The following is a 14,939-nucleotide window of genomic DNA, read 5'->3' as shown; positions in this document are numbered from 1 at the left end:
GCAAACTTGTTCTTTAAAAGGCCAAATAGTAAGTATTTTAGGTTTTGCAGTCTCCATTGCAACTACTCAACTCTACTATTGTAGCATGAAAGCAGCCATAGACAATTGGTAAATGAACAAGCACTGCTGTATCCCCATAAAACTTTATTTCTGGACACTGAAATGTGAATTTTGTGTAATTTTCACGTGTTACAAAATATCATTCTTCTTTTGATTTTCAATCATTTGAAGATGTAAAAACCATTCTTGGCTCGTGGGCCCTACAAAAAGGCAACAGGTTACAGTTTTCTGACCTCTGAACTAGAACCCTAGGTTGATGTTCCTTGGAAAAATATAACTGCTTCATCACCAGGACACCAGGAAGAAGGACTATAACCCATCTTGGCAAAGCCACTATCTGCTCTCTGGGCCTCCCTGACTGGTGGGCCTCATGATGGAGGCTTCATGGAGAAAGATGCCTGGGATGGACATCCCAGTAAAACTACTTGCTAAATGAGTTCTTTAGCAAGGCCACACCTGGCTATCCAGGACACCTGGCTGCACAGCGCTCAGCAGAGCCAAGCAGGTCTGCAGATTCTTTTCTTGCCTGTTTTGTCAGAACCTTACACGGGTGTCCTGCCTGGGGCAGGCACCACATCTCTTCGGCTTACTTTGTTCTGCACCTAATGCATTAGCACATATGGATGGGTACTTCACAAATGTCTCTGAGCACACAGAGGAACCTCCCTTCCCCTCCCCAGTCTATAAGCTGGCAACAGGGAGGTGACCACACTCAACTAAGGAAAAGATCCAAATTCCACAGAGTAGAAATTATGTTCCTAAGGAAACATTACCATCTACACATATAATTTTTTATAAAGTGTATTCCTGATAATGAGGTCTTGTTTTCTGTCTATTAAGTCAATAGCAATAACAACAAAAAGACAAAATCCAATACTGAAGAGGCAGGCTGCGGGGAAACTGGTGCAATCATATACTGCTGAGGAAACTGCAGACCAGTCTAATCCTTTCAGAATATAATTTGGCGGTAAGTCTCAAGAGCCGTTAAAAAAAAAAGTATGAACAATCTACTCCAGTAAATTCCTTCCCTGGGAATTTGTTCTTAGAAAAATAACTTTTAAAATGAATAAGAGGCTTTTGAACAAAAATATGGGTTCACTACATTACGTATAATGTTAAAAGTTGGAAATAACCAAATTCTAACAATGAAACAAGTAAATTATAATGCATTGATTGGAAGATAACATTGAAAAAAGCAGAATATGAAAGAGCATATGTTTTGGATTAGCATTTTGTTAAAAACGTGCCTGAAATAAATAGAAGGCAACAAAGAGAAATGAAGACAATTGTGTTAAGGTGATGCAACAGTGGAAGGTCAGTTTCCTTTTTAAATTTCCTTCGGCATCATTTTAATAATTACGTGGTTTTAAAAATAAGAATAAAATGTCACCACCAGAAGCACAAAGTACGTGCCAATCCGCTCCCAGTTTTGCACTAGATGCTGTACAAATTAACCTAGACATAAGCTCTGCCTTCTGGGCACTGACAGTCAGACAGTAATGAAACATGCAGGCATGCATTCATCAACACACATATGAAAAAGAAACTGATGCTAAGGGAAAATAAAGCAGTTGGGAAAAGGAAAGAGGGGAAGAGAAGCCCTGAAGGCTGAGTGTTAGATGGAAGCTTCAAAGACAGGGCATCCAGAGTGCACACCCCCCATAGGAGGGCTGGACAGAGGTGTGCTCAGAGAACAGCCAGCCCTGCACCTGCTCCACCTGAGCACCACCCAGGCCTCTCCTTTGGCTCTGCCCTGTCCTTTATTCCTTCAGTCCGAGGAGATAAGATCCATGTGTTTTACTGTTTGGACCTGCTGGAGTAGAATGTCTCCATTCTACTCCAGCAGGGAGTAGAAGCATTGGATCACATGAAATTACAGGGTTATGTGTGAAATTCAGTGACACAGGATATCATATTACTCCTGTGAGGGCAGACTGGAAATATCTATCAAAATTACAAATGCATACTTCCTTCAATACAGCAAGAGTATATCTATAGATATACTCCCCAGGGATACAAAATGATCTTTGTACAAGGTTGCTCACTGCAACATTGACTATGACAGTTAAACGAAAACAATCTAAATGTCCATCTGCAGAGGCCCAGCTAAGTAAATGATAGCACACCTATGTAATGGGGCATTAGACAGCCAATAAAAAGCACAAAAGAATCTCCAAGATATACTATTAACTGAAAAAAGGCATGGTTTAGAGGAATGTGCATGTTAGGCTTCTCTGCTCACTCTTTTAAATATACACACAAGTTTTTGGTTTGTGTACGTATGGATTACATCTGGAAAGACACAAAAGAAACCACTAACAGTGGCTATTCTAGGGAGGGGAGAACTGGCTTTTCATTATGCACCCTTTTGTACGTTTCTGATTTTTGTCACCATGGTATGTGTTACTTATTCAAAATAAGATGAATTAAAAAAAAAGAAAAAGGAGTATGAATGACCTGGGAGGAAGGGCCATTTCCCTGACCAGTGCCCCCAGGTTCGGAGGAGCTCAGGGTCTGGCTGCAGCCCGCAGAACTGGTTCTCTGGAAGGCCTGGTCCCCCAAGATGCACCTGTACAGCACTCCTCACCTGAGCCGTTGTAGTCAGAGTCTCCGTTCACACCTTCCAGGAAGGGCACTCGAGACAGGGCTGGCTTCCCTCGGCTGCGTTTGGGGGGTGTCAGACCACTGCATATAGAGCAGGGAGGGAGAGAGGAGCGAAATGAACAATTTCAGTGAGTAACACATCCACTCCTGCTCTCCCATCTCTGCTAGGAGCAGAGCTGCAAAAACCCTTCAAGGAGAATGGTTTCTCACCTTCCCCTAAAAACTCATACTAACCCATGATATACTTCTGACCAGAATGTTCCCACGAAGGTTAAGGAAACATTTCATCCATGTGGAAGGAGTGAACTTGGAAAGAGAGGCCTGCTCCCCTGCCCAGGGATACTGGATTTCATCCAGGGGGAAGGTCACCCCAGGCACTTGTCAATCTTTCCAGAGTCTAAGCAGCCTGGCCATGAGGAGGGCCTGTCTCACATCTGCCCAGAATTCTTAACTCTCTGGTTCACACTGCTTCTCTAGAAACCAATTTATTTTTGAGGTACAAAAATCTGCCTCTTTCCCAAATTTTCTATAATGGACATGCCTTACTTCCTTAATTAGAAAAGACTTTTTAAATTGGAAAAACAATCCACGTCTCACTTCTACTTTGTGTGACGTTTTTCTTAGACAGAGATGGATTTTTTTAACTACCAAGCAGACCAGTTTTTTTAAAATATGGCTACTGTAAAGAGATAAAAAATATATAGTAGACAAAGACTAGAAGGTAATAGGCAAAAATGAGAACAGTAATACAAGAATAATGGTATAACTGGAACCCACCCAGGCATCAGTATTTTTAAATTGCTCCCAATGCAATTCTAATGTACAATCACAGAAGCCTCTGGGCAAGAATGATGTGGCTATGGGTTTTTCCCATTCAAACTTTAAAAAATATTACTGCTATATAATTATTTCAACAAAAAAAGTGCTTATAAGACAAGTCAACAACCTGCAGTAGAGCGAAAATGCTTAAGAAACCCCTAATGGGACACGAAGAGGCCAGGGTGAAGACTGGTTGGAGGGTAGGGTACTCCTGCTTTACTGAATCATAACTGACTTTATCATGGTCTTATACAGAAAACCTGGCACAATGAGAACCTGATGAATCATAATCCTTCAGTTACTAGTAGGTTGGGAGCTTTCTTCCTGCTAGTCAAAATGAGGACCTGTTGGGGAAAAAAACAACACCCAGTTCACATTCAGGATTCAGTTCCCATGCACCCTACAAAAATCTGCCACTGGACTTAAAGAATCTGAGTCCTTATAAAAATGTAAGGTACTGGTAGTTCTATTAGGAAAGCCTCTCCAAGTTCACATCATGGATCTGGGGAGACATCTCCAAATACAACAGAGGAGGGCATAACCAAGCAGTTAAGAGAGAAACTCTGGAGCCAGACTACCTGGGTTCAGAACCTCACTCTTCTACTCATTCATTCTGTGACCTTGAGCAAGTTAACCTCTCTGAGGCTTGTGTTCCCCATGTGTTGCTGTGAGGATTTAATGGATTAATACACAGAAAGCACTCAGTACAGAACACACCAAGTATTCAATAAATAGCAGTTATATAGTAAATATTATTATATAAACGGCAGTAAATTTTAATGTCTCACTTTAATATTATAAACTACCGACGTTATACTATCAGATGATGAGCTCTGAGAAGGTTGAGCTCAATGAGATAGGATGTAACACCAAAACTAGGTCCATATGTTCCCGTTTCATAGAAAAACGCACAAGTGACTCGATCATGGCCTGCATTTCAGCCCTCTCTCTAAGTTACCCAGGTTTAAGCAGACAGCCCAATCTATAATTATTTTGCTTACTGGCTTAACATTTATCTCTCCCTTCTAGATGATAAGCTCCTTGAGAACAGACACCTTATCAGGGCTTAGAACAGTACCTGGCTCACGGTAAGTGCTCAATTAATAATTGAATGAGTGACCCATAGAAGCGGGTGCAGCTCCAAACTGCTCAGAAGATCATTAGAAAAGATAAACCCAGGGACAGGATGGGAAGGGGATGGGATTAGTGACCAGAAATTCTTTCAAGGTTCTTTATTCTGCGATTATATAATTCTGGTCTAATTAATAAGATCTTCCTTTATGTACTTACCCCCACAATGTAGGAAAAAAGAAAACAAAGACAAAGAAAAAAAACCCTGTAGTTGAAGTCCTGAATCTGCTGTTTTAAACCGCGAAATTCTACTGAGAACCACTGAGTTAAAGAGGAAACACCTTCCAAGGGCATTGTTCCCACACTGAGCAGGGCCCCAGAGAAACTGGTGGCTTTGGCATGTTCTGCAGAAAGGCAAGCAGTCTGAACGGGTGGGCTAACCAGAGCCTGGCCTGGCTTGCTCCTTGCGGCTCACAGCTGGGAAGAGCACCCTTTGTGGAGGGAGGGGCCGAACACACCTTCTACCTTTAGTCAAGGACTAAGAGGGGACAGTTTGATAACCCCACCCCTACCCCACCCCAATGAACTGGGTTTCCAGGCACCCTATCTTTGAAGGGAGTCAGGAACTCCAACCCGGGACCGGGCTAGAAGCATCCTGTAAGACTTTGAAATCTCTGCCTCTTCTCTACGCCTGGTAACTGTGTTTTCCCATCCACTCCTATATCTCTAGAGCTGCAACACGGAGGGAGACAGCTAGGACATTTCTGAGGCTTGGTGGGGAAGAAAATCTGTAAGGAGCCACTGAAAGCTGGGCCCTGCTACAGGGGGGAGCAGTCCAGGCCCAAGGGGGCATCTGGGGGCCTCCAAGAGCCCAGCACCAGTGTAGAGTGAGAACCCAATAGAACCTACACCCAGCCAGCCTTTGAAGCACTTCAAACACAGACACATAGTATTTTGGTGCTGCCCTGGGACCTCTCCTCCCTTGCTCTGAACCCAGAATCCATCCAATAGCCATGTGGAGGGACCATGAGGTCAGCCTTCAGGACAAGTCATTCTTCTTCTGTGGCACCGAAAGTCTCCCATTTCCAAGAGTCCCATACTCCCTGGTGTCTTGAAGAGCATACAACACAGAGCAGAGATTCAATAAACTCTTAGACGTGGAAGAAACTTGAAGGTTCTCGTCTCGGAAATCCTCCCTTCAGGTGAAAGAATGAGAAAAGAAACCCATCCCTTCCCAGCTCAAAGATGGTAGAAGAGCTGGGGCCTTTTTCAGACTAAAAGGCAATTCCAAATTTCCTATCTGCCCATTTCTTTTTCCTACACCACACTTCTAAAGAGGTCACTGCTATGATGCCCCAAAAGGCAAAGGGCAAAACCATGTCTATAACTGGGTTATCTAAATGGGCCAGGGGGTGGGTGGGGATTGGCTCAAATGTTAACTTCACTGGGCAATACAGAGGGTGTCCCCACCCTCTGGAGCCAAATTCAGCTCTAAAAACCCTGTAAAGCATCAGCACCATTCCTCCCCCTAGTCAGATCAGGCCTGACAGTCAAGGGTCACAACGTTTCCTAGGAGCTACCAGAGTCACAGATGAGAGGCTTCTGGAAATAACAGGGGTGCGGGAAGAAAAAAAACTGAGATAAGCAGGAGGAGGTTCAATCGGCAGCTGAAAGGAAAATAAATGGAGAGGTGGCAGAGCTGCAAACAAAGCTTTGGGACAAGTGTTCTTACCTGCAAGCTTCAAATGCCAGTCCACCACTGAGACCCAAACTACATTCTGAGTCAGACCCGCTTTCAGTGTGTTTTCCGAAGCCGTTGGTCACACCTGCCAAGGACAAAGTGAGCCTTAGTGTAGAAACGCCCCCTCCCCTGACAAATGCTGCAGTGTGAGGCAGCCACCTTGGGAGGGCTCAGCAAGGAGGGGTGGAGAGGATGGCTGGTCCCTCCTCTTGGGAAATGGGTCTTGGGTGGTGGAGAGAACCTGATAAAGGTTTGGGGGAAATGTTGGTTAGGGCAGTGAGCAGACACTGCATTTACCTTCCCATCCTTCTGGGTTTAGTTGAAGGAAAATAGCCCATAGCTCATTCCAGTTACTGTCATTTGACTACGATGGGAAATACCAAGATTTCCTCACTCCGGCTGGTTCACAAGTCCCTGGATCTGCTTCTAATTTCAAGCCTCAATTATCAGGGAGTCTCCTCTGCCTCTTGGGAAGCCCACCCACCTTGCCTCTTCAGATAAACACTCACACACCCTATCCATCACACAGCTGGCAATAGCTAGCTTCATTCTTTTGGGATGGTGTCAGGGGAGGCTGGAGCCGGATAAGGACTGTGTCAACCACACCCTGAGATATCTAGCAGAGCTAGTCAAAGTTGAGGATGGGGGGAACTTTTCAGCAGATCTAAGGCAGACCAGACCTTCCTGGGATGATGGGGAGTCAGATTCCCTGGGTTCTAGACTGGGCTCTGAAATATGGGTCCGTTTTCCTCTTTAAGCCTTGGCTTCTACTTTTGTGAAGTGAAGGTAATACCTTCTTACTTATGGAGGATGCTGTTAAGTATGAATGAGGGAAGGTCTGTTTACAGCAGGGAGCCCTTCAGAGGCAAATGAAGACTGTCTGGTCATACCAGGGACAGGACTCTCACCTGCCGTGAAAGCTTCAACTCTCCTCTCTATCTATCCAATTCCCAACCACCATCCAGAATCCCACAAGTCTGATAGCTGAGCCAAGAGCTCTAAGTCACATATACCTTAGCCAGAAAACTGTGAGGCAAGTCACACCTGTAAGAGCAGGTGTCTGAGCCAACACATCTGGACCCTCACCTGGCTCTGCCTCTAACATTATGACCTCAATTTAAATCACCAAAGCCTACTGTGCCTCATCTATAAAGGATCAACACCTGCTTTTAAGAAACTCCACTAAGGTTGTGCAAAAATATTCCTGGGTACCAGGTAGCTGGGATGGTGGAGGAGAAACAGATTCTAGCCCCCAAGCAGTGGGCCCTCTCAGGTTGGATGAGCCTGATGTCTAGACCTATTTCCCAACAGCAGGATTTTTCATTTTTAGTGCTCAGTGCTGTTTGGCTGTGCCTGATATAACTGAGAGGATGACAACAATAACTGCTACCAACTACTGCTATATACCAAGTGCTTTATATAGGCTACTTCCAATCCTTAGAGCCCCGCAAGGAAGGTGTCACTAGCCCCATATTAGAAATAAGGAATAGGCTCACAGAGGTTAATTGATATGCCCCAGGATACACAGCTAGTAAGAAGATGGGATTTGAACTCAAGTCTGCCTAACTCCAGGCCTCAAGCTCTTGACTCTATATAAACACCCAACTGCCCTACTACAGGGAAGCTTGGACCAGACAGGAAAGGAAGGTACTGCTGGAAACAAAGTATTAGGTAGGAAGACAGAAAAGCAGAGAAAAGCATGTGCTGACCACACAGCCCAAAGCCACCACATAACAGGACATGAGGAGCAAAAGCCAAGAGCAGGCCCCTCCCTGCCAAGTGAGCTGGCCTTCCATATCCCACCAAGACTAAACAACTCTGTCTGGTGATGGAGGCCCTGCATGTCCAGGTCCACCTTGCCCACAGCTTTGGCTCCTGATGCTCCTCTTCACTTTGGAGAGGGAAGCCCCTCTCCAAACTGTCCCTCACAGGGACTCTGTCCTTGTTTCTACACACCTGGGCCCGAGCCCTCTGTTCCTTTCTAGTCTGTCCTCATCCCCAGGGCCAGCTTAGGTACTGTCTACTCATGAAGCCTTCCCAACTCCCCCAGTTCCTATTCCCTGAACACCTCTAGCAGTGCTGTCACCTGACACATAACCACAGACTGTCCAGCACTGGGATATCTCTGCACCTCAGGACACCATCTAGTCTCCCCACTGGACGGTAGACTCTCAGAGTTGGACCTGAGTCTGACTTACTGCTCCCCAGTGACCAGCTTGTGTTGGACATGCAGTAAGGACTCTTTAGTGACAAGCCCCTATTACTACCTCTGAGACCCCATCACCGACGATCCCTTGGCTCACTCTGCTGTGGCCACATAGGTTCCCTCACTGTTCCTCAGACATGCAAGCATGTTTCCACCCCCATGGCCGTGCACTTGCTAGTCCATCTTTTTGGAACGTCTTTTCCCCAGATACCCAAAGAGCTCACACCTTCAGCTCCTTCAGCTCTTTACTCAGAAAGCCTCCCCTGGCCACCCTTTCTAATACCACCTCAGCATCCCCTCTCCCCACCTTCCCTGCTGGACTTTTCTCCACAGCTTCTAATATGAGATACAATTTACTTATTTGCTTTTAGTCTACCTCCCCTACAAGAGAGGAGACTTGTCTGTTTCATTTATTGATTTTTCCCCCGACACTTTAGTGCCTACAATAATGCCTGATATAATTATCTGATGAATAAACGAACTAAAATGAAGGTAGGAACCATTTTATCATATATAGCTTTATATGCTGCTCCGGGCCAAAGAGAGCCCCAGACACAAGCTGGCCCTCTCAAAACACTTGCTCAAAGCCCATTTCCCCAGGCCACTACTCGTGCACCAGGCCCAACTGTGAGCTACGGAGTCCTCAGTGCTACTACTGGCATCCACAGGGGCCATTAGGGAGGCAGCTGACTGGGGAAGGTGCTGGCTGGCAAGGCAAAGCAGGAAAGCAGATGAGAAGTAGCGAGAGAAGTCACAGGCGAGGTCACCTGTCTCTTCCTCCTGCTGGGGGGACCTCTCCCCTTCGCTCTCACTACAGCTCCTGCTCCTCGGCCGCTTCCGGGAGTGCTGTTCATCCTCGATGCTGGTGGGAGACGCAGGAGAGCCCACTGCGCCATGGTCCTCGCCGTTCTCCAGGGCCCTGTCTGGGCTCCTCTGTAGCTTAACCCCATTCTTGGCCTTCTTGAAGAGGACTGATGTGCGACGGCCCACGCCACTGAGTGGGGCGCCAGCGGGGGATGTATCGGGGGTCATGAGGGACACTCTATTGATGCCATTGTCACTGAGCAGGCGTTGCAAGGGCTCGCTCCCTAGCTGCAGAGGTGATTTTTCCAAAAGCTCATCTTCTTCCACTTTTCTTGGCTTTGGGAATCGGCTTGGAGGTTTGCTATCATTGATGGGTTTCAGAGTTGGGGGATCCGGAGGGGATTCTTGCTCAGACAAGGAAGGCGCAGGCCCAGTAGGCTCCAGGGTTGGTGGGGGAGGCATTTTGGAGTCATCTGTTAGAGAAAAAGAGAACCTGCTTGAACATTTTAGAAAAAGTCTGCCCCTACAAGCCAGATAATGACACTGATAACTAAGAACCAAGAGCATAGGGTATTAGAAGGTTTGAGACGCGTCTCAGGTCTAAGGTGAAGAGAAGGTAGGAGTAAGTTGTGTCTAAACTAGTAGTTCTAAACCCTGGCTATGTATTAGTCACTTAGGTAGTTTCTTAAAAATTCCAATGCTGAGGTCCCACCCCAGACAAAATGAAACCAAATAGCTAATGATGGATTTTTTTTTAAAGCTTACCAGGTGAGTTTGATGAAGTCAGGGTTATAAACCACTGCCCTACACCCAAGAAAGCCTAAAGCCCCCTGCTTAATCAATAATTAGGTAAGTCTCAGCCTCACAGATTAGGGGTCTACAACTCTCTTTAGACCCAGGTGTTTTCCCATCTGTCAATGTATTTTGTTTCATATCACAAGTGAAGCAAGAAGGACAAGCAGAAAGAAGCAGCTTACAGATATGAAAAAACGAGAGCAAGGAAGTTAAATCAGTGGCTCCCGAACATGTCTATTCAACCTCCACCTTAAAAAATGAGACTTTCAAAACAGAGCTCAGATTTCCCTAATCTGAATTTCTGGGAGATGAAGCCTAGAAATTTTTTGAAACCTCTAGAAGCTGTTGCAGCCGGTCCAATGGGCATGACTCTGCACTGCCTTAGCCCAGGAGTGGGGATAGATACGAGTGGCATGCTGACTGCCACACGGGAAGCTGGGAAGGGTCACAATGGACACGAAGCCCTCTAATGCTAAATCTGACCTCTCAGCCACATCCCTGCTCTCCTCCAACCTAAAATAAAATGGGCCATTCCCTGCAATTTGGCCCCTTTTCCTCTGGAGATAATTCCCAACCTTCTTGATTGTGTGGATGACAGGCCCTCCTGAGCTACAGGCTCAGATCCAAGGGCTGGTAAGAGGGAGACAATTCTGTCCCCAAAGAAGCGGAGAGGATGGAAAGCAACTCAGGTAAGGCACCTGGATCTCTGAGAATCACTTCCCCCAGCTGTCTTTTGCAGTTCTGGGCTTTTCTGCTTGGGATGGGCCTGTAGACTTGGCCAGCTGGGGTCAAAGCCATGAGCCCAGACCATCCTTAGGGTCTTTCTTTCTTTTCTATTTCCCCACACAACAACCTAACCTGCTCTAAGAGCCTTTCTACATGATGGTATAAGTTGAGCTAATATTTAACTGGTATGTGCAACATGGCCATACCATGTGCAAAATACTGAGATACTTCTTTACAAGTTAGTAAACAGCTACTGGGCCCCAGCGTCTGAAACTCCCTGAACCCACTCACAATCCAACAACTAAATATTTGCATCAGAGGCCCTCAGGAGCCCCCTCCAATATAACAGCCAACATCTACTCTGACGGATGAATTTTGGTCTCTATGTATTGTTAAATATTTTGAGTATCATCCCTGGGTATGCATGAAAGTGTGACCCCTCCCAGGGCTTTTGCTTGCCCACGAGGGTCACACCTAGAGTTGGGGAAGGATGTTCCCACTACGGGATTTCAGCTTAACCCTCCCTTACCCTGGCCCGCAGCCCCTGGCCTGCCCGTGACTGTCTCTCACCTCTGTCCCCATCGTCTTCTGGCTCCTCCTGCGGGGCCTGCTCCAGCACAGCCACATCCCCCCGGGGCCCTGCTGGCAGCTCCCCATTGGACACAGTCTTGTTTAGCGATGCCAGCTGCGGTGGTGGCGGCTGTGCCAGCTTCTGCCGAAGGGCATTGATCTCCCGGCGTAGCAGGCGGACACGGCGGGTCCGGGCCCCACTGGACCGCATGGCACTCACCAGGTCCAGTTTTTCCAGCAGCTCCTTCAGCTGCACCTCTGGGGACAAGTGGGCCCGGTTCTCTGGGATGAGGATGTTGTCCACTGCCAGGGAGAAGAGAGGACAGAAGAAGGGGCTGAAGGACCTGACCAGCCCAGGGCAAAGGGAAGGGCAGGGGCCAATTCCTTCGGATGCAAAATATTCTCCTGGAGTGCCTGGGCCAGTGGCTTCCAGCAGCGTCACTGTGGGGCCTTGGCCCTGGCAACACCGCTCCCAGGAGGGCAGCCACAGGGACAAGGTCAGAATCTGGGAAACACCTGCAGGAAGCAGTTCACAGTCACGATTATGGGCTCCGTGGAGCAGGCACGAGGCAGCTTGGCAATCCCCCGGCCCGAGTGACTGTTTGGCTGCTGCCATCGAGAAGCAGAGAGCAGGGGCAGGCAGAGTAGGGAATTACGGAGGCAATTCCATTTTTCTGATGCTCTACCTGCACTCTTCTGAATGAGCCAGACATACACCAGCACTGCACTCCTGCTGCCCATGCTCCAACGCCACACAGAGGGAGTCCAGGAAAGAAAGACCCTTGGTGAATCTTTAGCTTTTCAGACAGACAGCTAGTACCTGATTCCCCTTATCCTACTATTCAAGAAGTGCTCAGGGAATTAACTTTAACCCTTGGAACTATCCCAGCCACAAGCACATGTACCCCAGCCTGTGCCTATCCCCAGCTTTGCTCCTGGAGTCTACCCTATAGCCCCAAGGCCCATCCTGATCCCTGGCTCTCTGGGCTCTATCCCTGTGCCTCCTCCTGGCCCCTCTCCTCCCGGCCCGTCCAGGCTTCTCACCGTCTTCCCAGGAGAAGCGGTAAAAGTCCTCCAATTTGGGTGACTCGGGCAGGTGGGTGCCCCTCTCGGGGTCATAGCCGATGTTCTCTGCCTGCCGCCGGGCGTGCCGCAGGATGGCCCCTCCCAGGTCCCGCAGGCGGACAGCTGCTCGGTGGAAAATTGTGTCTTTAGCATTATACTTCATGCAGTTGGTAACTATAAGGTTAAAGTCCTCCTCAAACTCCTCCAAGGTGCGGTACAGGTGGGACTCCAGCTTCCGCCTCATAGTAGAAAAATCCATTGGCTTGGATATGAATTCCAGGTAATCTGGAACCTAAACATATAAAACCTGTACAATTACAACAACCATTTACTAGCCAAACAGGCGCACCCTTCAGCGGCACTCTTGCCTCCCCATTTTCTGGCTCGGCCATGCCGGGCTCACTCACAGCCCCAGGGCCCTGGCCCACCCTGGCCTGCTGAGCCCTCACCGTGGGCAAGTCTACTAGCCTTGCTAGACACCCCCAGGTTTTGTACACCCTGTGGCCCAACCCCTTCTTAGCCTGCTCAGACCCTATTTCCATTTCAGGCGGGGCTCACTGCTCAGGAAGTAGGGGGGGAACTTGCCTCACTCAGGTTGACGGGCTCGGCAAAGATGTGTGCGGGATCCTTCTCCTGCAGCAAGTCCAGTGTTGTCCTCAGCAGAACGTTGAATGGCATAAGCTCCAGCTCCATGGCGGCCTGCTGGACCTTGACCTGTCGGGGAGATAGGGAGAAATCAGGACACCCCCCAAAGAGGCACCGAACTCTTGCTTGATAACTTGACTTTCACCAGTTGTGTACAACAAATTTTCACAAGATATTAAGCTGACCACTATTTGAGGAGTTATCACTGAACTTTTAGCCTAGAAATAATGACACCAACAGCTACCACTTTGTGAACATTTCCTGTGCATTCAGCGCTATACCAAAACTTATAGTAATAATAGTTAATACCTTTATAGTCCTTACTAAGTGCCAAGTAATGTTCAAAATAGGCACAAATGAGGTATTTTACAAAGAGGAAACTGAGGCACGGAAGGACTAAGTAAGTGACTGGCCCAAGGTCACACAGCTAATAAGGGACAGATTGGGATTCACAGTGTGTGCTTTTGACTACTATGCCACACTGCCTTTCTACTTATATTACCTCAGTTAATCATCACAATAACCTCGAAGGAGAAACTGTTACTATCTCCATTTTACAAATATGGAATCTGAGGTTTGAAAAGAGTATGATGAGGAGTTACTAACCCAAGGTCACCTGGCTAGAAAAGAACAGAGACGGGACTTATACCTAGGTCTGACTTAGTCCAAGGGGCACACTGATGATATAAAATGTCCCTTGGGCCAGAATTCCCACCTAATTGGCCCTTGACCACCTAGGTCGGCCTAGGGTGACCAGGGCCTCGAGGCTCACCCCCTTAGGCGGCAAGTAGCCTGACATATTTGCAGCAGTGTGCTATACAAATGTTATTTTCCATGTGTGCCCTAATGTAAAAAGGTTGGGAAGCCGTGTATTAGACTATAAGTTCCTGCCTCTTGGCTACATCAAAACAGGCCTGCCTGCATCCCCTGCCTGCTTCGTTTTCCCTTACAATTCTCTGGACCAGAAATGGGAAGAGAAGCTCAGCTGTGGGACCAGGCCTGGGACAGCACAGACAGTTTGAATCCATAGACAAGGTCCTGAGATGTCCTCCATGCCCACCTGTGGCATGAGCTGCCCAGTCTCAGCGGTGGAAACTCGGGCTACAGGACCGTGAGAGAAGGGCTTGTGCTGGGGCTGAACAGTGAAGCAGAGTTTGGAGAAAGAGAGAAAGAACATCTTTAACCCAGGCCTCTGAAGCATGCGAGTAACAGCTGCTATTCCTGGACCAGACAGAACAGTTTTGGCATTTAATTAATAGTTTTTGCTCACTGTCATGTGCAGAGTGCTGCCGTAGACACTTCAGGGAGGCAAAGAGTATCAATAATGATGATGATGATAGCAGCTGACACTTCTATAGCCTTATTACGTGCCAGGCACTGTTCTAAGCTCTTTATATACACTAAGTCATCTAATCCTCACAACCTTACGAGATGGGTTCTATTATTACCCCCATTTTATGGTCAAGGAAACTCGAGGTATAAGGAGATTAAGCAACTTAATGTCATACAAGTAGTAAGTGGCAGAGCCAGGATATAAACGCAGGCTGTCTGAATAAAGACGCAGACATAGAGAATGGAATTGAGGACGGGGGAGGGGGAAGGGTAAGCTGGGATGAAGTGAGAGAGTGGCATGTACTTATATACACTACCAAATGTAAAATAGATAGCTAGTGGGAAGCAGCCGCATAGCACAGGGAGATCAGCTCGGTGCTTTGTGACCACCTAGAGGGGTGGGACAGGGAGGGTGGGAGGGAGAAGCAAGAGGGAGGGGATATGGGGATATATGTATACATATAGCTGATTCACTTTGTTATACAGCAGAAACTAACACAA

At 47.4% G+C, this 14,939-nt stretch overlaps 1 protein-coding gene across 9 annotated transcripts in view; it reads right to left on the bottom strand.

Annotated features, from left to right (window-relative positions):
- Window positions 1–14,939, bottom strand: part of BRPF3 (bromodomain and PHD finger containing 3) — a 57,122-nt gene that overhangs the window by 30,577 nt on the left and 11,606 nt on the right. For 8 of the 9 annotated variants that reach the window (XR_014232537.1, XM_082346665.1, XM_082346664.1 and 5 more), the window contains exons 5-10: window positions 13,047–13,175; window positions 12,441–12,753; window positions 11,397–11,699; window positions 9,269–9,778; window positions 6,287–6,380; window positions 2,648–2,745 (exon numbers count right to left, since the gene is read on the bottom strand). Coding sequence is in view for 7 of the 9 variants with exons in the window: in XM_082346665.1 (XP_082202791.1) it covers window positions 2,648–2,745; window positions 6,287–6,380; window positions 9,269–9,778; window positions 11,397–11,699; window positions 12,441–12,753; window positions 13,047–13,175 (1,447 nt within the window). In the remaining 2 variants the exon portion in view is untranslated. The remainder of the gene's footprint in view (window positions 1–2,647; window positions 2,746–6,286; window positions 6,381–9,268; window positions 9,779–11,396; window positions 11,700–12,440; window positions 12,754–13,046; window positions 13,176–14,939) is intronic. The other variant, XR_014232536.1, reaches the window with a different exon arrangement.

This window comes from Balaenoptera borealis (genome assembly GCF_965194805.1).
Source record: "Balaenoptera borealis genome assembly, chromosome: 12".
Lineage (NCBI taxonomy): Eukaryota > Metazoa > Chordata > Mammalia > Artiodactyla > Balaenopteridae > Balaenoptera > Balaenoptera borealis.
Note: the sequence above shows the minus strand (reverse complement) of the source record. Positions and strands in the feature narration are given on the sequence as shown.